The 24,326-nt window shown below is 53.5% G+C and overlaps 2 protein-coding genes across 7 annotated transcripts in view; both read right to left on the reverse strand.

The window, feature by feature from the left end:
* The window catches only part of ADCY7 (adenylate cyclase 7), a 54,339-nt gene extending 40,233 nt beyond the window's left edge, over positions 1 to 14,106 (reverse strand). For 2 of the 6 annotated variants that reach the window (XM_035725305.1, XM_027618189.2), the window contains exon 1: positions 2,551 to 2,682. The gene's annotated coding sequence lies outside the window, so the exon portion shown is untranslated. Of the gene's footprint in view, positions 1 to 667; positions 1,318 to 2,035; positions 2,183 to 2,550; positions 2,773 to 14,064 lie in introns of those variants that run through there. The other 4 variants (XM_027618190.2, XM_035725303.1, XM_027618193.2 and 1 more) reach the window with 4 other exon arrangements.
* A 9,599-nt stretch (positions 14,107 to 23,705) lies between these two features.
* Positions 23,706 to 24,326, reverse strand: part of TENT4B (terminal nucleotidyltransferase 4B) — a 74,178-nt gene continuing 73,557 nt past the window's right edge. Inside the window, exon 13 of the mRNA XM_027619548.1 lies at positions 23,706 to 24,089. Within this exon, the coding sequence (XP_027475349.1) occupies positions 24,037 to 24,089 (53 nt within the window). The 3' untranslated portion in view covers positions 23,706 to 24,036. The remainder of the gene's footprint in view (positions 24,090 to 24,326) is intronic.

Here is a 24,326-nt window from a genome sequence, read left to right on the forward strand (position 1 = left end):
ATGCTACTGGAAGCAGGCAGAGTGGGGCTGGGGGGCAGGACCCAACGACCTCCAGAAGACCCCTGCCTCTCGGGCAGTCTCATTCACTGAGCCGAACTAACTCCCAGCTCGTAGCTATGCAGGTCTGTTCAAACACATAACTGCCCGATGGGCCCACCCCCCCCTTCCCTCCCATCGCTGAGACGAGACCCCATGGAAGGCTAGAACCAGCCACTCGGATTCAGGCGTCCTGTGGGACCCACTCTGCCTGCTCCCTCGGCAGCCCCAGAAGGGTCCCGACTAGAGAAAGCTCTGGCCTCTCTCTGGGCGCTGGAGGATGGAAAGTGGCCGTCAGCTCAGTGTGAATGTGCCCCCCACCCTCTTTCTCCAGGACAGGAGACAGGTGAGGGACGCTGATGGATGGGCCACCGGCCACCTCTCAACGATCACCAGGAGGATAGGATGGCAAGTCAGGGAAAATCCGGGGGGTCAGATCATCCACGGCCCAGCTGAAGCAGGACTCCAGCACATTTCCCAGCCTCGGGACAGCCACAGGACAGCCCTGCCCCAGCCCCAGCGCCCCCTGCAGCACGTGCAGACAAGGGTCAGGCCAGAACCACGGGGTGGGGGACCCACTCAGGGGAACCCGATTCCTCCCTCCACATGGTAAGGATCACCTCCTACTCACCCTTCAGAGCCACCCAGAGCCCCGGCTCAGCTTTGCCCCACCCAGCCTCTCCAAAGAGGAAGCACCACGTCCTGACCCCACTTGGGGCCTCAGACATGGCAGCTCTCCATGACAGGTAGCGTGTGCACCTGGACCACCCCGGCGGCGGACTCGCTGTGTGACCCAAGATGAGAAAGTGCCCTGCTGGGCCTCTGTCTTCTCCTCTGCAAACTGGTGGGGGATGGGGAGGGTACCTACCACACAGGGTGGGGGTGAGGGGAGGAGGAAATGGGTTAAACCATGAGTTATAAACTGTAAAGGGGGGTACATGTCCCCACAACAACAAGTCTGACCTTTATCTCCTCTTGAAAAAGCACCTTTGGCCTGTTTAGAGGCCTTCCTCCTGCTCCATCCCACCACTCACGGCCTCGCCCCTCCCTGCACCGACGCCCATTCCTAGAGGACTCTCAGGAAGTCTCCTTCTCTGGAGATCCACTCCCAGCAAAGGGGCCCTTCGAGACCACCCCGTCCCCAACCCCCAGAACCGGCTGCCAGTAAACAGCCACTGCTTTGCACTCAGACTTTACAAGAGACTCTGCCCCCACAAAGTTCACACCTTCCTTTCTGAGCGCACCGAATCCAGAACAATCTGAGAGCCTCCCTTCCTCTGCACCCACACCTCACATCAAAAGCCACAGGAAAACCCCAGAAGGCCCCCCTCTGGAGGTGGGAAGACCCGCCGCTTGGTTAGAAACAGACCCTCCCAGAACAGACCCTCCCCGACTCGGTCCCCAGAGACGCCTGCACTTCCTGCGAGCTGGTCCCTCTACACTTCCTCTTGGGTCTGCTCACTTCTCGTTTCAGTTACCTTCGTTCGCCCCAACCCAGGCAAGGAGACATCATGAACTCACAGACCCAAGGTTCTAGTTACAGGTTCGTTTTTCTTAAATACATTAAAATAAACACCTAGCAAATTTTAAACATGCTCATCCACATATGAGCTAGAACACGCCCCCGCCCCGAGCCCCGTCTGAGAAAGGCTGGCCTAGTCCCTCTCACGTGGGCCACCCTCAGGTTGCCCACCCGCACGTATGTGGCCGACAGCCCACGGCCACGCAGCCATCCAAGCAGAGCCAGCCTGGACTCCAGCCACCCAGACTCTGGCCGCCGGGCCGGGCCTCAGGGGCCGGGGGCCCTGCTGCACCGAGGCCCAGCCCAGCCCTCTGCTTTCCTCACCCCTGCCACTCCCCTCCCCCAAGGGCTGGCCAGAGAGGAAGCACCCAGGGCCAGCTGTCCTGAACCCCGGGTGGTGACACAGAAACGAGGCACCTGCTTCACCCTGTGTGCCTGGGTCTGGATGAGTCCATAGAATGTTCCAGAAGTACTTACTCCCACTGATCCATGTTGGTCCCTGGGGGCCTCAGGTTGGGCGGGGCCGGAGGGAAAGGAAGACGATTCCATTTTCCTGAGGCATCTCGGTTCTGACTCTTGGGCATGTGTCACTTTCAGAGTTTGTTTTTTGGTTTATTTTTCTTTCTAACGTAACAAACAAAGTTCGATTGCCCGTCCCTCGCTAATTGTTACCGTCACTGAGAAAGAGTGTACTCATAAATGTAAAATTACAACCGTGAAAAGTGGACATCTGAGAGTCCAGGGCTGATGGAATTCCAGGTGGAACGTGCCCAGTGAGCACCCCGCCACGGAAATAACCTCACCCCCTCGTCAGGCTGGGCAAAGCCTGGGACCAGCTCTCCAGGTCCTCTGTCCAGGAGGCGCCCCGCCTCCCGCAGCCCCGACCCTGTCCACCCGTGGCCGGTGCGGAAGGCCCGGCCCGCGCCCCCCTCGGCCCAGGCCGCCAGGACACAGGGCGCCCTGGCCCCCCCTCCCCACCCCCGGCCCTTTACCTGGCTCTCGTCCAGGCCCCCTCGGGGGCAGCCCGGCCCACGCCTGCCCCTCCTCAGCCGGCATCCGGGAGCACGCGTGGGAAGCCTCCTTCGCCGGCTACCTACCGAGAGCGAGTCACATCTGGGACCCACAACTTCCTGCTCCACGGCGGCTGCTGCACAAAAGCTAAGGCTGAGCCCTGAGCTAGGCGCCTCCGGGCTTGAGGGGGAGGGTGGGGGGACTCTCCCAGCTGCAGCGGGGCCCTCAACAGAAGTGGGAAGAGGCATCAGGCCAGGCTCCCGGCTCCAGTGACTTCATGGAAATTGGAAGCTTGAAGCTGGAACGACTTTCAAAAAGTGAAAATAAAGCAAGCACCCAAACCTTCATTAGAAGCCCCAAGAAGGCGGTTGGAGGCCAGGAGTAAATGCATCTTTGATGAGCACTGAAGGCGAGAGCAGCCCGGCACCGAGCCCCATCCTGGCTCCCCCACTGATAGGCAGGCCCTGATCCTCGGTTTCCCCACGCACGTGGTCAGGGGGCTTCAGCCATCTCTGCAAGGTCAAAGGCCTCCAGTCTCATCTGCTGTCTCTCCATTTCGCAGCTGCCCCCAAGCCAAGGTCCATGCCTGGAGTTGCTATTCCAAGCAGCCCGCGCCCCCAGAGAACCCCAGCAGCCCTGAGCCCCAGGAGGCCAGGAAGCAAGCCCCTTCTGCTTTGCCAGCCCTCAGTTTCCCCATTGGGATCATGTGGTGCTCAGTGGTGAGGCAGCAGGCTAGGAAGGGCCTGGAAGCAGGGAGCAGAGGCCTCCCAAGATAGAGGGGCAAGGCACTCCTGGTCCTCAGGGAGCCTGTTCAACATGTGACCTGGGGTCCTGCGATCGCTTTCTACCTTCTACCCTGACAGCAAAACCTACTGTTTGGTAACAAAGTGGAGAACCGAGCCCCGTTTTCCCAGCTGCCACTCTTGCCTTTCCCAGGCCTCTGTCTCAGCTCCGTCCTCAGAGGAGGCCGTGGCCAGGCTCTTCCCTCCTGACCTGCTGCAACCCCAGCCCTGGCCACTGGGCACCTGACCCCCCAGCCCTCACACAGACTTCAAGGTCCTGGCAGGGAAGGCCCGTGCACACAGGCTGACGACCCTTATGATCAGCATTTGGACACTGGGCTAGCATTGTGCACAGCCTCACACAACTGCCCATCGGCCCCATGAGGAAGGTCCTGCTATCCTGCCCCTTCTGAACAGGAAGCTGAGGCACAGAGAGGCCACTCACTTGTTCAAGCACACACAGCTAAGAAAAGGCAGAGCCAGGCAGGAGTCAAACTCAGGTCCGTCTGGTTCTGCGGCCTGTGCTCGCAACCACTCACCCCATGACCATTGTAGGACCAAAGAAAGGCTTCCCTGAGGACAGGCTACTCCAAATCCCACTATATACTCCTCCCCGTGGCCAGGACCCCTCTCTGGTGCTGGGGACACAAACGGGACTTGGACACAACCCCCGTTGGCCAAGCTCCCAGGTTAAGATGTGCCCACCAAGGTCTGCACAAAGGTCTGGGAGAATCACCCACGGAGACGAGCTACGTGGACCAGAGCTCCAGGCAGAGAGACCTCACCCACCTGGGAGCCACAGGCTGAGAAAGCGGCAAGGCCCTGAAACAGTGGGCAAGAAGGAATAAAAGCACAGCAAGAACAAGGCAGACAGGGCTGTCAGGCGACCAAAGGACAAATAACGCCGAGCCCTGAGCCAACAGATGTCGAGCCTTTCCCCTCAGGAAGAAACCCCACAGCACAGTGCCTTTGGGAGCCCAGGCAGGTTTCCCAGAGGGGGTGTAAGTAGGGAAACACCATCTGTACCTCAGTCACCTCATCTTTTCCTTCCCCTAAACTCAAGGAGCTCATCACACCCCCAGGGGAGCCCTGAGAGGGGTCTGAGCAATCAGGCTGGTGATTTGCCAGCCCAGCCCCTCGTCCCATGGATGAGGAAGGAACAGGCTTACAAGCCCTAGAGTCAGAGCCCCACGGAGCAACCTTGGCCAAGCTGTGTGATCCTGGCAGCCCAGGAGCCCGTCTATAAAGTCACCCAGGTCCTTGCAAGGCGGGGAGGCTTAGGTGAGAAACGTGTGTAAGGCACAGAGTAAGTGCTCAGTTAAAGCCAGAAGACAAGGGAGGCCAGACCAGGTGGGTTCTCTCAGTTCTGAACCCCAGATCCTGGCTCTACCGCATGCCTGCCCGGGTCAAAGGCCTTCTGTGGCTTTGCTGTGCCTCCTGAGTCAAGTCCTGACCCCCACAACTCATGTTTCCATGCTCCCTGATTAGGAGTCAGAGACCCTCGTTCCATCCTATAACTCAGAACCAGTTGCATGACGTCAACCAGTCCCTTCTCCCTCTGGAAACCCAGTTTCCTGTCTGTTAAATGAAGGACGGGGCCCCAGCGTGTCCATATATTCCCAGCCCGGGAAAGAAAAGGGATCCCGGCCCATCCCTGAGTCCACATTCCACGCCTCACTCTTCCACACCTTGACTCAGACCCTTCTGCCACCAGGAATGGTCAAAACGCTGCCCATCCTGCCGAGACAAGTATAAAGGCCCCCTCCTCCAGGAAGCCTTCCCCAGTGTCCCATCACTACAGCCTCTGGGCCGCAGAGCGCCACAGGCCTCTCCACAGGGCATTTACAGTGCTCTACCCTCCTTCTGCAGCAACCATCTCCACTCTCAGAACGGCTCCCTGTTCCTATGGGGAACCAGCCCTCCATGGGTGGACCTGTGACCGCTGTCCACTGAGGAGTGGGCGTGGGCCTCAAAGTGGTCCGGGGAGATCCAATTCCGGGACTTTGGTTGGAACTACGTCGGAAACAGCCCGGTGGGACGTGAGCTAGAAGCGACCGGCGCCACCTTTGCCATTGCAGGAGTCAGCCTGCAAATGACCTCCAGCTACCCTGGGTGTTCATGCCCCTCCCACGCAACTTGGGCGACCCAAAAATACGGCAGAAGGCACACTGCGTGGTGTGACCTGAGAGACACGTGGCTTCCACCTGGCCCGTACGCTCTGAGGACACTCAGGCAGCCCCGTGCCAGGGAGCCGCGGGCCGTGTGTCCCCGGCATCCTCAGGAGCAGCGCCCGCAGCCCCGGTCTCCGGCAGCTGGACTCCCTCTCGCCACCGCGGCCCTGGCCCGCTCCGGAGGGAGCCAGGATCGCCTCTTCTCTTCGGGAGACCCCCGCCCCGCACCAGGCCATCAAGGGGCCCTCGGTGACATTTCCGCGGCACGGACCTGCGCTCAGATTCTCGTCTCAGCACTGGCGTCCGGTCCGCTGGCCCCAGCTCTTCCAGGCTCGTCGTGGTCAGGACCGCTGCAGGGAGACCCCGGCCGAGGGGGCCCTGTCATTCACCTTCCTCCCGGGCTGATTTTTCACACGAGGTGCGGTGGGGGGCGGTGTATTCCAACACACCAACTCACCTCCGGCCCCTCTGCCTCCATCTCTTCCTGGCTGTGGGCTCAGGGGTGTGCCGGGATCCCCTGCTTTCCCAGCCTGGGGACATACGGACACGCTCTGGCTCCCTCCTTCACGCCACAGGCAGAAAACCGGGATTCCAGAGGAGAAGGGGCTGGCTGAGGTCAGGCAATGGGTTACAAGTGACAGGTTGGAACGAGGACCTCCTAACTCCTAATCAGCGGTGGTCCTAAGGGGCGGCTTGGGGCGAGCCTCAAAGCCACTCCAAATAAACACATGTGCTAAGTAAACAGCATCTTAGCTATTAAATTCGGCTCCTCTGCACGGCGGCCCCAGCTCTGCAGAAATCCGCCGCCTGTCGCGGGTCCAAAGCCAGAACAAGGGGAGAGGGCCAGCCCTGCATCACATGGGTGGTACGCCGCCCCCCGCCCGGAGGGCAGGGGGCTGGCTCCCATGATCCAGATGGCCCCGGCCTCTGCCAGGCCCGGGAGACGGGACTTTGGAGGAAGAAGGGGGCAGCCAGGGTCACAGGGTGTTGAGTAACAGCAGAGAATCCTAAAAGAACAGATGTGAAAGCTACTGCCCTGCCAACCAAAAGTCTTCATTTCCTTTGAAAAACTTGGCAGCTGGGCTGCACCAGCAGCCGCCTGTCCTTCCCCACACCCAGCTGCCATGTGAACGGTTGAGGGGCAGGGAGGAAGGCCACGCTCCGCCCCACAGAGCCGAGGAAGGGGGTCACCACCGTGAGGCCACGCCATGAAAATGGCAGCCACGGACCTGTATGCGGAGAGCCAGCTCTCTTTCATTTAACAATATCACAGAGGTGTGAAAATCTAGGGGCGCCTGGGTGGCTCGGTCAGTTAAGCATCTGCCTCTGGCTCAGGTCATGATCCCAGGGTCCCGGGATCGAGCCCCAGGACGGGCTCCACACCAAGCAGAGAGTCTGCTTCTCCCTCTCCCTCTGCCCCTCCCCCTGCTCGTGCGCTCTCTCTCCCACTCTCTCAAATGAATAAAAAAATCTTAAAAAAAAAAAAAATCTAGAAGGATGTGCCCAAATCTTAGGAGTTACCACTAAGTTGGCAGAATTTAACAGTTTTATTTTCATACCTATCTTTTTATTTATGACTATTTTCCAATTTTCTCTAAAAAAAATTAACTACCCGTGTCATTAAGAGACACCAGGTAAAACTACCATGAAGAAAAAAACAAGAATCAGAAAAAACAATGTCCTGAGACCAAGTTCTCCCACAGTGCCAAACTCAGCACCGCTTGTAACCAGGTGAAAATGGAACGGTGTATAATTAAAAAGGCGACGACGTTAAAGCCACTGAGCGTCGGCGGCCTCAGGCACTGCACAAGAGGTGCAAGCAGACAATGCCAACCTCCCAGTAGAAGCCCGCAAGCCTGTCTCTGTCTCCAGCGTGCTCCCGTGCAAACGAAACTGAATGAGATCAAGCCTCCAGATACCCCTCCCGATTCATAGGAGGTCCATGGGGGTAAGGAACGTGTTACACATGATAGGAGGCTCTACTGTAGGAAAAGGGATCTGGCTTCCAAAAACCCCCAAACTGGGGCGCCTGGGTGGCTCAGCCAGTTAAGTGTCTGCTTTGGGCCCAGGTCACGATCCCAGGGTCCTGGGATCAAATCTCACATCAGGCTCCCTCTCCCTCTGCCATTCCCCCAACTTATGCTCTCTTGCTCTTTCAAATAAATAAAATCTCTAAAAACAAAAAAACAAAAACAAAAACAAAAAAACCATGGCACCAGGGAGAGAGTGGATGACTATCGATCCTGTCATGCAATCTCATTATACAGGCCTTATTTGGACCCACATTTTTTAAAAAACTAAAATAGATGTGTATCTGATGCGTAGGGAACGATTGGAAATTTGAACTCTGAGTGGATAACTACAGTCAGAGAGAACATTGTTAGGTTTCAGGTGTGGTAATAATCCTGGGGCGGTTAGTCCTTATCTCGTAGTAATATACACTACAATTTGTCCAGACGAAGCGATCGGTCAGGAGGGGAAAGCGTGCGGGAGAAGGGAGGACCCCGGGGTGGCTGCTAAGGGAGGGGTACGCAGCTGCAGTCAAGTTCGTCTGCCTTCCCTCATATCCCTGTAATCCTTCCCTAGTGAAGCTGAGACCCGGTCCCTGGAAGAACTCTGGCACCTCATCTTGTTCGAGTCTCAGCAGTGAAGGGGTCGTGGTAAGCCCCTTCCCACTGATGGGCAATGTGCCGCCCTGGGAGGGAAGGCCACTCACCCCGGGTCCCAGAGCTAGAACCTAACGACAAAAACCACAAAACCAGACTCGATCCTGCTCCTGGCCCAGCCCCCAGACCACATGGGATGAGCTCCCAACCTGAACCCCAGGCCCCCTGTGCTTTCTGCACAGGGGGCCTGCAGGGTCCCAGGCTTCCCCGTCACGCCCTCACTGGGCAGAGGCACTCCTCCTCCGTGGCCTCGGCCTCCACCCACCGCCCACACAGGAGATGCAAGGCTTCCAGGACCAGCCAGGGTGCAACAATTAACCCCTCTCCCTGCAAAGTCCTCGTGGGAGCCCCTCTCTGTCTCATCCACTGACCACAAAACAGTTTCCCCGGGAACGGAGCACCCTCCGCGGCCCCAGACACCGCCTACCGCAAACCTGCATCGGCGGGGGTGGGGGGATGCACCCCTCCTAATTTACACTACAGAGAATCCCCAGCGTGTGCAAACTCTTCGCTGCCTGCTCCTCAGAGGAATGCTCCAACCACAAAAATACCAGCAACAACCTACATGTCCAGCAATAGGGGACCGAGAAATCTGCCAGGACTTCTCTCGCCCCAGAGGCCGGGCCAGCCTGGTGTGTCTGAGATCCCCGACGACACACTCCCAAAGCGTGGCGGGCACGCTGGGCTGCGGGAACTTCCCTTAGAGGACAACAAAGACATTTGTCGTGAGCAATTTGTTCTCTTATCCCTTAAAAAAAAAAAAAAAAAAGCCCTCTGGAGGGATATACACCCGTATATTAATGGGTTACTTCGAAGAGTACAGATTCTGATTTTTGTCCTCACTTTGTTGCTTGAGTTTTCTGATTTTTCAATAATAAATGTGAATTTTTTTTCTGTAATTAACATAAAAAATTCAAGCCACTTAAAAGGAAGCTATGAACTGCCTTTGTCCTTCTCCTGGGAATGTAATGAGAGCCTTGGCCAAGGAAGCAGAAGCAGCCTCTAAAGTTCACATCGCTTCTCTGAGCCTCAGTTTCCCCATCTGTGGGGGAGACCCACCAAGTGCACTCCTCCCGCCATCCCCGTGGAACCTGTTCCCTCCCCTGTGAGATGGGGACCGTAAGGCACACCTACAAAGCCATGGAAACAGTGTTTGCCCAGCCTTGCCCTCTCCCACCCCCCTGTGGACAACCAGGCCCATTTCTGATCTTTGCTCCCAGGACCCTCCTGACCCTGCACCCAGGCTGGTGGGGACCCAGGGGTATCCGATGCCAGACACTGGAGTGAACAGTCCTCATGGCCACATACCCTGAAGTCCACCCTGCTCAAGGCTGACATGCTGAGCCCTTGAGTCCTTCTGATCGCCCTTCAGGAAGGGGGTATAACCCCATTTTACAGAGGAAGACCCAGCGGCTCAGAGGGCATAACTGACTACCTTCCTGCACACACCAAAGCCAGATGAAGACTGCAGCCTGGAGACCCTTCAGTGAGCTACTCCAACACTCTAGTCACAGGGCCAGGGGTGGGGGGAGCCAGTCAGCCATTCTGCATCCCTTTGGAAGAGCCAGGCGCACTGCTTAGTGCTGCGGGCAGGACTGAGGGAGGACTAGGGTATGACAGGGCATATAGCTGGAAATCTGGGTTTTTGTGTAGAATCTCAGAGTTTCAGATTCTGGCCATGAATCGAAAAGAAATTGTAAGCTGTTCTCCTATCAGTGCGCTGGACTTACTGCTGTGTGACCCAGAGCAAACCACTTAACCTCTCTGGACTTCAAGTGTGTCATCTATAAAGTGGAAAAAATAACACAAGTTACTGTGACAATAAGCTACACTTTGCCCCGACTAATGATAATAAAAAGCAACAATGAACAGTGAATGCCAGGCACCATTCTAAGTAACGTGAATGAATGTCCTTTCATTCCGACCATTAGGCATTTTTTTTAACTTTGTATTTTGAAATAATTTCAAACTTCCAGAAAAGTTACAAGAAAAACACAAAGAATTCCCCTGCACTTTTTATGCAGATTTGCCTATTTGTGCTGTTTTGCCTCACTTTAAGATCCGCCTGTGTATGGGTCTCTCTTCAATATTTGAAAGCAGATTGCTTACACCATGCCCCTCTACCCCTAAATACTTCAGTGTGTGTTTCCTAAGAACAAGGACCTCTACAAATAGTTATCAGGTCATTTAACATTGATACAATGCTTTTATCTACAGTGCATATTCAATGTCATCAACTGGCCCAATAATGTCCTGTACACGATGGTTTTTTTTTCCAGCCTGGGTTCACATACTGAGTTTGGTTTGTTCTGTCTGGAACAGACAGATCTGGCACCGTTCCTTGGCCTTTGAGATAAGTATTCTTACTGCCTCCATTTCATAGAGGAGAGACAAGCTCAGAGAGGTTGAAGCACTTGCCGTAAGTCACACAGCTAGGAAATGTTGAGCTGAGACTCAAGCCCAAGAGGCCCCCTCCAGAGGCTGTGTTCTTGTCTGCCAGGCATAAGACCTTGCAAATAACAGCCTTTGTTGTTAATAGCTAGAAACTGTGGCTCCCTCTGCAAACAGCCAGACTACTCCCAGCCACCTCACTCAGCAGGTGGTCATTAGCTGAAGGAGTGGCCTCCTGCTGCCAGCTCCGTACACCTGGCAATGGCCCTGGCCCAATGCCCACCACCCCAGCCTGCCGGGCTCCATTTAGCCCCCTCTATAATAACCTGGGAGACAGAGAGGGCAGTGGAGGGCTGAGGGTGGGAGGGAACCATGGCTCCTGCCTGCCTTTTTCCCCCCTCTTAAAGTGACAATTCAGGCTCAAATGTCCATGTCCAAAAGGCAGAGGAAGGCAACGGCCCCAGAACCAAAGCCTGAGGTCAAAAGGCCCCCCCCCCCAGGCCAGGTCCCTGACCCACAGTCCACCAGCACTGAACGCGACCTCTGAGGTCAGCTGTCCAAGAGGGGGACGGAGCACTTTCTAAGACACCTGATCCGGTTGCATGGGAGGGAAGGGTTTACAGGAAGAAGGAACAGCAAGCACCGGGGCTGGGAGGCAGGAATGGAGTTCTCTGTGAAGGGAGCAGAAAAGATGCAGGACTTGAGGGGTCGCGCAGCCTGTGCTACTCAGAGAGAGGAGAAGGAGCCTGTGGGTGGATCCCACGTACTTGGCTTCCTCAGTGAGGACCCTCCGGGATGTGGAGTCATCAACTGCTCTCTGGGCTGGGGGCCCCTCTCCCCAGTTCTAACCCAGGCCAAGCATCAGCTTAGGAAACCACCCTCTTCGGCTCCTAAATGGGTGTGGCTCAGGGCCTAGAGGCTACCGTCACCCCCGGCCCCCATCCACCTGCCAGCCAGCCCCCATGAGAAGGCTCTCCAGCCGCTGGGCTGGTCGTGAGCCACAGCTCCCCTTGGACTCACACCAGATAACAGGAAGGTCTGCAACAGACCAATTAGGATGTTGTCTTCTGCTTGAGTTCCAGACTGTTTTGTTGACTTTAAGGCTAATCTGTGCTGAAACATTTCAAAATCCTAGGACCTTCCCGTTGGCCACCCGATTAAATTCAGAAGTTTTCATCTGTCCCCAGACCAGACCCACAAATCACGGTCTGAGCTTCAGAGGCAGAAGTTCTCTTGAAAGTTTTCCAAAGTTTTGCTTTTCTTCCTTTGAGACAATTTTGAAAACACAACAAGCATGAATAAAGAAGAAAATGATCAATCACCAGACTCCCCCCAAAGATGTCCCAATGAAGACCTGCCCCTGTCGGTCCTTCTCCAGTGCCCCTGCGCAGGACTGGCCTGCCCTGCTGTGTGAGGCTCTCCCTACAGAGGCGTTTGGGGTCAAGGTGCACTTTGTCTCCCCAGTGGGCTACTGGGCTCAGGAGGGCAGGGAGCATGCCTAACGCGTCTCTTTGCCCCCTACCTAGGCTGGCCACCCAAGGCTCCCCTGCTGGAGTCAGCCACAGAGTCAACATGAGCCACTATCCCCCATCAGCCGTGCCTGTGTGCCCAGGTACAGAGAAAAAGGGTCCAGGAGGTGGAGGTCAGCAGCAAAGCCCCAGCGCATCCTCGGGGAAAATGAAGAGCAGGAGGAAAGGAGGGGTGAGCAGGTAATGCGTTGTGCCCTTGGTGGAGGGTTTAAGGGGTCCACTTGACTCTGCCTGCTGGGGTGGGGTCAGGCTCCCGATGTGGACTCAAACCGACGTCACCAGAACCATGCCAGAGTAGGACGGGAAGACCAAGAGGCCAGGCCCTAGTCCCAGCTCCAGGCCTGCCCTGTCATGAGACCTTTGAAGACCTCAGCTTTCCCGCCTATAGATGCGGCTGGCCATTCCAGCCCTAACTCGCAGGATGAAACGATCCAAGGGATGTGCCGCAGCTTTGTAAGCCATCTGGCCTCAGAAATCAGAGGGCTCCCACCTCTCCCTGCCCAAGAGCAACCTCTCTCCAAAGCCTAAGAGCATCAGGAGCTGAGGGAAGAGGACCCCTGCATGTGAAGATCCTGAACACTGAGCCCTGGGGGAGGCAGCTGCCCACCCCGGCTCCCCCTGGCGCAGCAGGCCACTCCTGTGGGGCCTCCTCGCTACACCCGGGGTCTACACCAGACAAGCGCCCCACTACTATGAGGGCAGCTACCCATGTGTCAAAGCAGGGCCTGAATAACAGAGCCCCGAAGCCCTGCCTGCCGAGTCCCCCAGCCTCGTGCCCTGAGACCAGTGCAGGCCTGTGGTCATCCACTCACACCCCAGTTGAGCATCACTCTGGACCAGGTCCGAGTGCGCTTCAGCACGCGGGGGGCTGGTCCGGATCCAGCCGTTCTGGGCACAGCCCCACCACCCAGGGCAACTGTGCTCCCCGCCTGAAAGTCTCCAATTCTAGTAGGGGCCTAAACTCTCATTTCCAGCTTTGACTCTGGGACTCAAAGAACCTGAGTTCTTGGCCTCTGAGGAAGGGGACCCAAGAAAGAAACCTTCAAACCCCACCGAGAAAGGCTCCAGCATCTCTCTGCCAACCAGAGCCAGCTACCACCACCATTACCCATTTCCTTCAGGTGTAAGGGTTAGGTTTCAGGTTTCGCCCAGTGGGGATCTAAGTTAGGGGCCAGCGCCTTGCGCGCGCGCGCGCGCGCGCTCTCTCTCTCTCTCTCTCTCTCTCTCCCATCCCCCCTCCCCCAACCGGGCGAGGGGTCCTGCTCAGCCCGGGCTGTGGTTGGATTGCCTCCAACCCCAACCCCTGGTCTGGCCCTCACTGAGCCTTCTCCCCCTGAGGTATTACTGTTACTTTCAATACACTCTACTAGCCCCCTTGTCCAAGTCTGGGAAACAGAACCAAACAGCCCCTCTGGACCATCACAGGCCAACAAGCTTGCCGGCGTTGGTCCGAAGGCCCCCGGCCCGGGGGGGGGGGGGGGCAGGCGGGGGAGGGCACAGGGCCGCGTCCCTCCGGCTGGTCTCAGTCTTGCCCTCCGGAAAGTGGGGCTGGGCCGCAGCTCCTGCCGGCGGGGGCTCTGCGAGGCTTTCCCGCGGCCCCGGGGAAGGGAGGGGGGCAGAGGACCAGGGAGGGAGCATTCCAGAAGACCCACCCCAAACCTCGCAGGAGGAGCAGAGCGCGGGGAGCAGGGGCGGCTCCGCGGGTCCGGGGGCCGCTCGGCCCGGCATCCCGCCTCCGCGTCCTTCCCGGGAGTCGGCCCCACACCCACCGGGTCTCCGCCTGGGTGGGGCCGGGCCGGCGCGCGGCGAGGAGCGCGCAGACACCCCGCGCGACAATCCCCCACGACGCGGGGATGGTGGGGGGAGCCGGGGACGCGAACGGCGGCGCGCGCTGCCACCCGGGGTCGCCGCGCCTCCCAGCACCGGGGCCCGGGCCGCCGCCGCCGCCGTGCTCACCTGCCGCCGCCGCTCCGGCCGCCGCCGCCTCCGCCTCCGCCGCCCGAGTGGCCGCGCAGCCGGCCGCGGGCGTGATCCGCCAGTGCGGGCGGGGGCGGCGGAGCGGCCGCAGGCGCCCCCCGCTGGCCGCCCGAGCCCCGAACCCCGAGCCCCGAGCCTGGCCGCGGCGGGCACCCGACGCCCCGTCCGCTTTCAGGCGCCGCCCGCCACCGCCCTGTTCCATTTCCACCCGCAGTGCCGAGGACGACCACCGCCCGCTCCCCGGGCCCCCTGAGAACGGGAGCAGGAAACCAAACCTGTCCCCAAAATACCAAAATATTTTTTCTCAAAGCCACGCACGTGTGTGGACGCACCAGGTGCTGCTCCACCCCCAGAGGGAAACACTTTCTAGCAAACTCTTTCAGCTGTTTCTGCTCCAGTTCACCATCAGCCCCCCTTCCAGGAACGCCCCTTTCTAGAAGGAACTATAGACTTCGGGCTAATGCACTCCTGCCAAGATGAAGGAAGCTTAGGTGGAAAGTTTCTGCCTCTCCCCCGCCTTAAACTCCCGGGGCGTCCGGAGATGGGAGCCGCCCCCGAGCAGCGTGGTCACAGACACCAGGAAGACAAAGCAGGCCTAAGAAAGTAGGTACTTTCTGAGGAAAGTAGGTGTCTAACCCCATCGTGACCCCACTCACTGCTGCCTACAGCCCAGGGTGGGGCCCCAGTGTTGGCAGCAAAAACATCTGCCCTGTTTCCGAGGCACCCAGGCTGGGTGAGCAAGAAAGCACTCCTGAGTCACAGCTGGGAGGGACAAAGGAGGCGACCAGCAGAGTGTTTAACTGAGACCTTTATGAGTCCACTTGTCCAAACCGCACTTACGCCCATTATGGAATAATGGCTTTGCTGAGAGGGGTCACGTGGGAAGCTGTTAGGCCCATTTCTCCCGCCCGATCTCGGAGTCCCTAGCCCAAGCTCCGCAGGAAAGACTCCTGAGAACGTGCGGTTTAACAAGCACGGGTGATCCGATGACAAGCAGGTTGGAGAAACGCCGATCTACTTGGAGCCCTGTGAAGGCATCCCGGAGCCGGGTGCATTAGGTTACCCTCCAGAGAAGAGACAACCCAGGGTCTGGGTCTTTCGCCTTGACCCTGCAGTAGGCCTCGAACCCAGCCCAGTGGACACCTACTTTGGAACTATGCTGAGGAATCAGATGGCGGAATGCTGGAAGGTGAAAATCTGATCTTCCATCCCAGATGGTGGGTGGAAGGGAGGTCCCAGCTGAGACTGGTAACCCTTTTGTGCAGCAAGCCCGCCCAGATTCCCCAAATCTAGTTCACACCGCCTCCCAGCATCCAGATGGTGGCACCTGGCCCTGTGGGCCGGAGCTGGGCGGCTACCCTGGTGAGGTCACTGCTGCACCCCGAGGGCTCACAGGGGAAGATCGGAGGGCCTGGGACTTCCCTGCGCAGGAAATGGGAATCCCAGCAGCGGGCAAGGTAGTGGGCACACCTAATCCTCATCAGCCGGCTTCTGCACCTCGCCCCGCCCACCCTGCAGCTCCGCCCCTGAGCAGAACCCAGGAAGTGAGTTTGCCCCAGGCCTCAAGACCAGTGAGCGTCTCAGCTCCAGGCTGGGGAGTCCTGGCTGCCAAGGTCAAGCCTGAAGAGAGTGAGAGGTGAGCCCTGGGCATGGGATGGACCTGCTGGGGCTCACGCTCAGGACTCTCCCTTCCGCCTCTTCAAGCACGGTGCTGGGAGCCCTCAGCCCCTTTGCGGTGTATTGGGGGGGGGGGGTTAGGGCGCAATTCTGTGACTTCCCACCCTGTGGTGTGTGTGTCATCTTTTCGTAATTCTATGACCAGCTCTCCCGACAGCAGACAGGAAAACAGAGCTGAGGAAAGTGAGTTCAACACGATGCTTGCATTAGTGCGAGCCATGAACTCACCACTAATGGCCAAGGCAGCCCCACATCTGTGCTGCGGCCAGCTAGCTCACGATGCCCCCCGCATGCGGCCCTCAGGGAGTGACTGGCAGACTGGAGCCAAAGTCAGAATCGCCCAGAGGCCTAGTGGAAACACACACCGCTGGGCCCCCCTTGAAGTCTGATTCAGCAGGTCTGTCTGGCTACCGAGAATTTTAACTTCCACCAAGCTCCCCAGAGGTGCCCGTCCTCCTAGCCCTGAGGCCAGCCCCAGTAGCAAGGCTCTAAAGCACTGATTTCCAGATACGGTTAGAGTCCCGCTCCCAGGGATTCTGATCCCAGGGACGGGGTCTGCAAATACGCATTGTTAAAAAAGCCAGGTGTGTTTAGTGACAAGGATGGCACTTCAAATCAGAAAGGAAAAGGAATGGTTTCTTCAGTATCTAAGTGTTGGATGAATTGACTACCATTTGAGGAAAAACTATCCAGTACCACCTCACACCCTACTAAAACAACAATAAGAAAAAAATAAGATTGAAGACCTTTGCATAAAATAAAACTTGTAAAAACCATTTTTTAGTAATTTTGGAGCAGAGAAGTCTGCATAGGAAATCAAATCCACACTGCAGAGCTGTAGTTAAAAGTTGAATGTCTCTGTCCAGGTGAGGTGGGAGTCTCCAAATGTCCACATCTAGTGGCCATGGACATGGAAAACTCCAGAGCACATTTGCCTTAAGAGTCTCTCATTAAGTGCCCCAGGGGCACCGTGCACCACGGCTCAAGAACCATCAGCATTTGTTGCCTGAATGATTTTCGGTGGCAGTCCAAGTTCAGGGGCCTTGTTGCACTTGTGCAGAGAGAAGATTTAAAAACCGAAAATAAATCACTAGAACAGAAGCTGTGAGTCACTCATTTCGGCAAACCCAGCCCTTCTCTGTAGCAGGCATCAGCCAAGCAGGACAGGGAACAACTTTCCCAAGATTGGTGCTTATCGTTTCAGTCCTGGTTCAACTTCTCACTCATCACTACATGGAGCAGTATGGGCCTTCCCCGCCAGCTGGTCCTTGTTGCTTACCCCTAAGAAAGGAGTTTCCTTCGGTAGTGCTTATCACAGACAGATGCTCAGTGAGGACCCGTGGACCTATGCAGCTAACAGTTTTTTAGAAGGGAATTATGAACATCACAGCAGACAATGAAACAATCCAAAGATAAGAATTGGGAATCCTCTTTTTCATTCCACTCCCTGAGATAACTGAGTCTTGGGGCTCAGTTGTACTTGGCTTGAAATGTACTCTTTCTCTACCCTTCTCCCTGGCAATCCAATTTTACGTTAGAAAACTAGCCAGGGGGCACCTGGGTGGCTCAGTCGGTTAAGCGTCTGCCTTGGGCTCAGGTCATGATCTCAGGGTCCTGGGATCGAGCCCCACGTTGGGCTCCCTGCTCAGCGGGGCCTGCCTCTCCCTCTCCCTCTGCAGCTCCCCCTGCTTGTGCTCTCTCATTCTGTCAAATAAATAAAATCTTAAAAAAAAAAAAGAAAGAAAGAAAACAAACTAGCTAGATCAGGGCGCCTGGGTGGTTCAGTTGGTTGGGTGTCCGGCTCTTAGTTTTGGCTCAGGTCATGATCTCGGGGCCATAAGGTCGAGCCCCACGTCAGGCTCTGTGCTCAGTTTGGAATCTGCTTGAGATTCTGTCTCTCCCTCTGCCCCTCCCTCCCAAGCTCTCTCTCTCTCTCAAGTAAATAATCTTTTAAGAAAAAAACTAGCCAGATCAAGTTGTTATGATGTACACCTTGAACTTATACAGTGCTGTATGTCAATTATATCTCAATAAAACTGGGGAAAAAATTGGCTACAAAAGATGGTGGATGGAACCATCATGTACACTTGCTGCCTCCATGAGTCCACTAGAACAGCGACCAAAGGATTTTAGGGCTCCTAAGAATGGAGAAAATAAGAGGAAGAAACAGCAAGATGAATGTGGAAGGTGGAAAGCAAGTGGATCAGTGGTACTGACTTGGGAGATACAAGAACCAGCCACCAGGAAAACTAAGAATCGATCCCGTTTTACACGGGTAAGCTGCAAAGGCTCGGAGGGTGGAGGGGCCAGCTCTCTCCAGCAGCAGGGGAGAGCTAAGTAAAAGGAGGGAGTTTGAACATCTAAGAAGGAGTTAAGAGTGCCCATCTCTCCCCACGCCTGACCACCACTGCCCAGCTGAGCAGCCACCCCTCCCCACCCAAGCAGAGTCTGCAGGGTTTTTTGTCTGGAAAAGCTAACATACAGAGTCTGGATTGGACCACACCAAGCCCAGCTGCAGGAAAAAAGAGAGAAATTGAAAAGGCAGATTTATCAGGGAAACAGAGACATGCCCTGTCCCCACCCCACCAAGCCAGCACTGTTCCCCCTCAGCTCCCAGGATGTGGGCAGCCAGGTCCTTACCCCTAGCCTGGGGGAATTCTCTGCGAAACCCCATGAGCCAAGTCCCAGAGATCCTCTCCTCCCCACCATCAAGCCTGACCACGCTGAGGGAGCCACGCTGCTGACTGCCACATTGAGTGGCAGAGCATCCCGAGAGCGTGGTGGGCCCCCCTCTTACACATGTGCAGGAACCAGAAAACAAGAATCTGAGGAAGGCCTCTAAACCCGAAGAGAGAGTCCAAGACAACAGAAAAATGAAGGTCACAGAGACTAGGCAGGCAGACAGAAACTTAACTATATCATTAACATCTTCAAAGATTCAAAAAATATATTGTGACCACAAAACCAAATAGGATACTGTTTTTTTATAAAGTTTTTTTAAAGATTTTATCTATTTATTTGACAGAACAAGAGAGCAGGAGAGCACAAGCAATGGGAGCGGCAGAGGGAGAGGGAGAAGCAGACTCCCTACTGAGCAGGGAGCCCAACGTGGGGCTCGATCCCGGGACCTTGAGATCATGACCTGAGCTGAAGGTGATCGCTTAACCAATTGAGCCACCCAGGTGCCCCAGGATGCTGTTTTTTAACAAGGAACATCTGAGGACAGAAAAGAACTCAACATGAAAAACGTGATAGCAGAAATGGAAAACCAACAGAAGGGCTGGAAGATCAAGGTGAATAGAAAGTCGGGAGATGGAAAAGAGGGTAGAAGAGATAAGAAAACTAGAGAATCAGTCCAAGAGACTCACTATCTGAGTCATTGTGGAGTCCAGAGAACAGAGAAGAGAGGAAAACAAAAATAAGGATTCCAGATTTCCCAGGAACACAGGACATGTGGTGCCAGATGGAAAGGGTCCATACCACCCAGGGCCCCGCACAATAGGCGAAAACAGACCCACCTAGTTTCCATAGCACTGACATTTCAGAACGTTGGGAACCAAAAAGAAGATCCGAAAAATTTCAAGAGGAAAAAAAAAAAAAGAAACACGTTACAACAAACTTTTCTCACAACATGAGGAGCAATGAAGCAATGCTTTCAAATTCTGAAGGAAAAATGTTCTCCAACCCAGAATTCTGTGTCCAGCAAAACTATCATTTGAGCATAAATGAAGAACAGACCATTTCAGAGGTTTACAGCCTGCACCTCGTCTCCCAGGGAGCGCCTGGGACTGCTTCCTGAGGAGCTTATCAACAGGAGAGGAAAGCATGGGGATGGGGAAGGACAGGGGCGAGTGCGGGGGACCAGGAGGACGTGCAGGGAGAGCAGGGTGGCACGTGAGCACCCAGCGTGGCTGGGCAGAAGCTGCAGGAGGGGTGCCCCTGACAAGATGGAAGTGATGGGTTACCTGAGCACCTGAGCGTTTGCAGAGTCTTAGAAGATGGCAGAGGTGAGGGTGAGTTACTAAAATACACGGCAGGGTGGGGGATGGGGTCACTGGGTGACGGGCATGAAGGAGGGCACACTGGGTGTTCTGTGCAACTGATGAGTCACTGACCTCTACCTTGGAAACTAATACACTATGTGTTAATTAATTGAATTTAAATAAAATTATAAAAAACAATAAAGTACATGGAAAACTAACAAAAAACCCTTCAGAAAACAAGCAAATGAAAAAAAAAAAAAAAAAAAAAACTTGTGCAGGAGCGCCTGGGTGGCTCAGTTGGTTAAGCGTCTGCCTTCGGCTCAGGTCATGATCTCAGGGTCCTGGGATCGAGTCCCGCATTGGGCAGGGAGTCGGCTCCTCCCTCTGCCGCTCCCCCTGCTTGTGCACGCACGCTCTCTCTCTCTGACAAATAAATAAAAATCTTTTTAAAAAATGCAGAAAAATAAAGGAATCTTTTTATTATACAGTTCAACTCATAAGAGCAGCATCTACAGTCATGATAATGTGAACGCTGAATATCGTGCTAAACAAAATTCCATATAATTCTATTGGGAGGCTGGGGCACAGAAGTTCAGGGGTGGTAAGAAGTTAAAACATAATTTTTTTTTCAAGTAGGCGCCACACCCAGCATGGAGACCAAAGCGGGGCCTGAACTCACGACCTTGGGATCAAGACCTGAGCCAAGATCAAGAGTCTGATTCCTAACCCACTGAGCCACCCAGGCACCCCTGTTGTTTTCCTTTAAGTTATCCCTGCGCCCAACCTAGGGCTCGAACTCACAACCCCGAGGTCAAGAGTGGCAGGCTCCACCAACTAAGCCAGGCAGGCGCCCCCAAACACTGATTTTCAAGAGCTGAACATCAAAAAGTGGCATTAGAGGGGTGCCTGGCTGGCCCAGTTGGCGAAGCCTGTGACTCTTGACATTGGGGTTGTGAGTTCGAGCCCTACACTGGGCATAGAGATAACTTAAAAAAATGAAAAATCTTAAAAAAAGAAATGGCATTACAGGTATATTATTTAGAGACATCGGGGTAAACACTCCACCTGCCCCAAACCACCAAAAGTTGGAAGTGGCTGCCTCAGGACAGGGAGAAAGCAGGGGGAAGGGGTGGGGGACAGACTTTGAGAACTCTGACTTTATGACAAAACTGCGGCTCTGCCCCAACCCCCTGCTCGTCACTTCCTTGGCAGGACCCAGCCCAACTCCGCAGTGCCCCCCAGCCCAGCCCTGCCTGGCAGCTTTCATACCCCTGTCCCCACAGCCTGCTCCCATGTGCCCTCGCCCCTTACTTTCTGGGTTCATGTGCAGACGTCTTGCCTACTTATGTGAAAGCACCGTTTTCTTGAACTGGATTTTAAGAAACAAAGATGCATGATGTAATGCACCTTACAACTATTTTGAGTCCTTGTGCAAAGCCACATTCCTGAAGACACCTGCTGGGTGATTTAAGCACAAAAATGGTCTGCATTGGTACAAGGGTGAGCAATAGCTCTTTTGAAAACTGATACATTTAAACAGGCCACCTGATAATTTTAACCCTCTCCTGTTTCGTGTTAATGTTGGCATTAAACCTTGACGTTTTTATCTCTAACGGGTTTCTCTTCAACAACATTTTAATCCCATGTTTTCAAATAGGAGTCAGGTACTTGCTTTAGAAACACACACACACACAGACACAAATTTATGCTTATTTCCTAAATGGATTATTTCATGGATGAGTTTGGGTCTTTTAAATGGTTTCTTAGACAAACAAAAAGTATAAAACATTTTACTTAAAAGGTGAAAAATGTTCCCAATTTAAAAGTCAAACCTAACCTGGTAAATATAGAACATCTCATAACAGAATTTTCTGGACACTCATGAATAGAAATTACAGCAGAAATTCTACAATCAAATAATGAGAGCCTAAGAAAGTGATTTCAAGGAAAATTATCTCCTAAAAAAAAAAAAAAAACAACTCATCACTATGTTCCTAAGGTGTAGGGAGACACTCTGGAATTTCCCACAGCCACCTTTTCCTCCTCTTTTCCAACAGAATTTTCCAGATTTCCCCCACAAAATTCAAGGCAGCTCTCCGCTCTCTCTGACCCAAATAACTGGCTCCTTCTTGTCGCCAAAGTTCCCTCTCTGCTCACCATCCAAGTCATCCTCCTTTCAGACAGAGAACGTTTTTAGAGTTTTAGTTGCTGCTTGCAGTTACGGAAGGATCGTAAAACTAAGATATCAAGTTTTAGGGGGCAGGTGGTGGAGAATGATCAATAACTGTCTTTTTAAAATCACTTTTGTCAAGGGCCATGTTTTCTAAAAAGTTTCAGATGACCATGTTGCGTTTACATTTCAATTCTAGCAGAAGTATCAAAGATGAAACTTCTTAAAGCAACTCATGAAAATTCACCTAAAAGAAGATAAAACAGGGGGAAATTTTTTTTCCCTAGAAAACTCAGTTCAGGAGAAGTGCCATCAAATAGCAATACTTTAATAAAATCCATTTGAGGTAAGCTCAAGTACTGGATATTTCCACAGATGTATCAGCTTATAAGGGCCTTCGGGTGTCTGACATGTTAATTTACTAAAGCTACTTGCAAACAAAAGTCAGCATCATGAAAAGGAATGAAATAGACCAGTGTCTGTATTGACAAGTCACGAGCTCTCTAGAGGGGAAGGGAGTTGCAGAATACTACAATATACCATTTAGGTAAAAGGGCAAAAGACCCCCTGGCATTATGTATGGGCAGATATGTTTATGTATGTAAATGCATTAAAAAAAAAATCTAGGCAGCTACATCCCAAAATATGAAAGTGGTTAGCTCTGGGGAGCTAGGTGGGATCAGAGGGTAAAGGGCATGGGGCACCTGGGTGGTTCAGTCGGTTGGGAACCTGCCTTGGGCTCAGGTTATGATCGAGTCCTGGGATCAGCCCTGCATTGCATGGGGCTCCCTGCTCCGTGGGGAGCCTGCTTCTCCCTCTCCGTCTGTCCCTCCCCCTGCTTGTGCTGTCTGACAGGTAAATAAAATTAAAAAAAAAAAAAAAAAGAGGGTAAAGGGCAAACAGATCCCTTCATTTAGATATTTACATATTATTTACATTTCTTCACAATGGTATATTCACATATTGTTTGAGAAATTAAGTAAATTCATCATGTCTGGGTAGATGGACAAAATTGTCCTGTATATTCAGTTCATTCTCTAATTTACCATTTGAGAAACTTCTGGGATGCTAACAGGATATTTTGATACTTTTTTTTTTTTAAGAACATTTCCAATCCACATGCAAGAAGCGAACAGGAGAGACCAGGCTGGAGGGGCAGGCTGGCTTTAACAGCCAGTTGTCTAGAAACTCTCAATCAGCTTGTGATGATCTTGAGGCAAACTATCCAGGATTTTCTTCACCGCCAATCAGCTGGGAGCCAGGCAAGCACCATCGGTCCAAGTCCCGGGACTGCCACTCCTCCCTCAGGAAAACATGCTCAGGTTGCGCTTGGTTATTAACCCTGCTTCTTTCTCTGTTCTTTGGAGAACCAGACATTTTCATTATTCTACTGTAACAGGCTGTGTAACGGGTTGCTCCACTAAACCTATGGTCAAGTATTTCAACTTCTTAGCACAGCAAGCATAACCCCTTGCATTAAAGCAAAGGAGAGAACTGGGTTGGCATTTGCGAATAACAGACTCCAAAGGGGGCTGGCTTCAGTCTGCAGTGCCTGTGGAGAGGCCCATCGCTATCTTTGGGTAGGACCCGGGCAGGAGAAAAAAAAAGAGCATCTTAAAGCGCCTCCCACTCCGCAACTGGCATTAAAAAGGCTAAAAACGCACAGAAACACTATCTATGTACAGAAAAACCTCTCATCGGTCTAAACAGGGCTGCCTTTAGAATTACACGATAATTTTTTATAAAGCCATTCAACTTTTACATAAAGGCTCATACCAGAGGTTTTGGAAGATAAATGAAAGCACAAAGCCTTTATTGAATTGCAGATTATGAATAATAAGCCCAATGGTAAGCACTGGGGGCAGATGTGCATAGAAATGCAATTTATAAAATTTTCGAGGCAAACAATTGACATCTTTGAAGAAATCGTCGTTAGCTTAAAAAAAAAAAAAAGCTTCCAGGTGTGCAATTCATTCATAGTATTGATAACTGGTGCCCAGGATATGACCTCAGGAAATGTCGAGATTTCATAAATCATTTGAATCAAATCTCTTTTTCTGGTAAATTCCTTAGTGCCTCTGCAGCGGTAACTAGACAAGATTGGAAAGCTTTCAAGATGATTCAAACCTCCAGCACCTCACAGGAGTCCGCATTTCTTAACACAGAAGGCAATGCTAATCAAAGAAGGAAATAAATGAAAAGGTTATTAAAAACAAGCACTGGCTCGCCAAACTTCTAAATATATACATCTATATATATTCCACTAAACGAGGTTTCTCTCAATCATCCATTCACATTTTATATCCAGAAACTACACGTTCACCATTCACACTGTGCAGTAAGACAGTGCTTTTTAGTGATGAGTACAGTGAAGATTCTGATACTTGTCATTAAGTCTTTGGGTTATTTTA

This window comes from Zalophus californianus, chromosome 17, assembly GCF_009762305.2.
Source record: "Zalophus californianus isolate mZalCal1 chromosome 17, mZalCal1.pri.v2, whole genome shotgun sequence".
NCBI lineage: Eukaryota > Metazoa > Chordata > Mammalia > Carnivora > Otariidae > Zalophus > Zalophus californianus.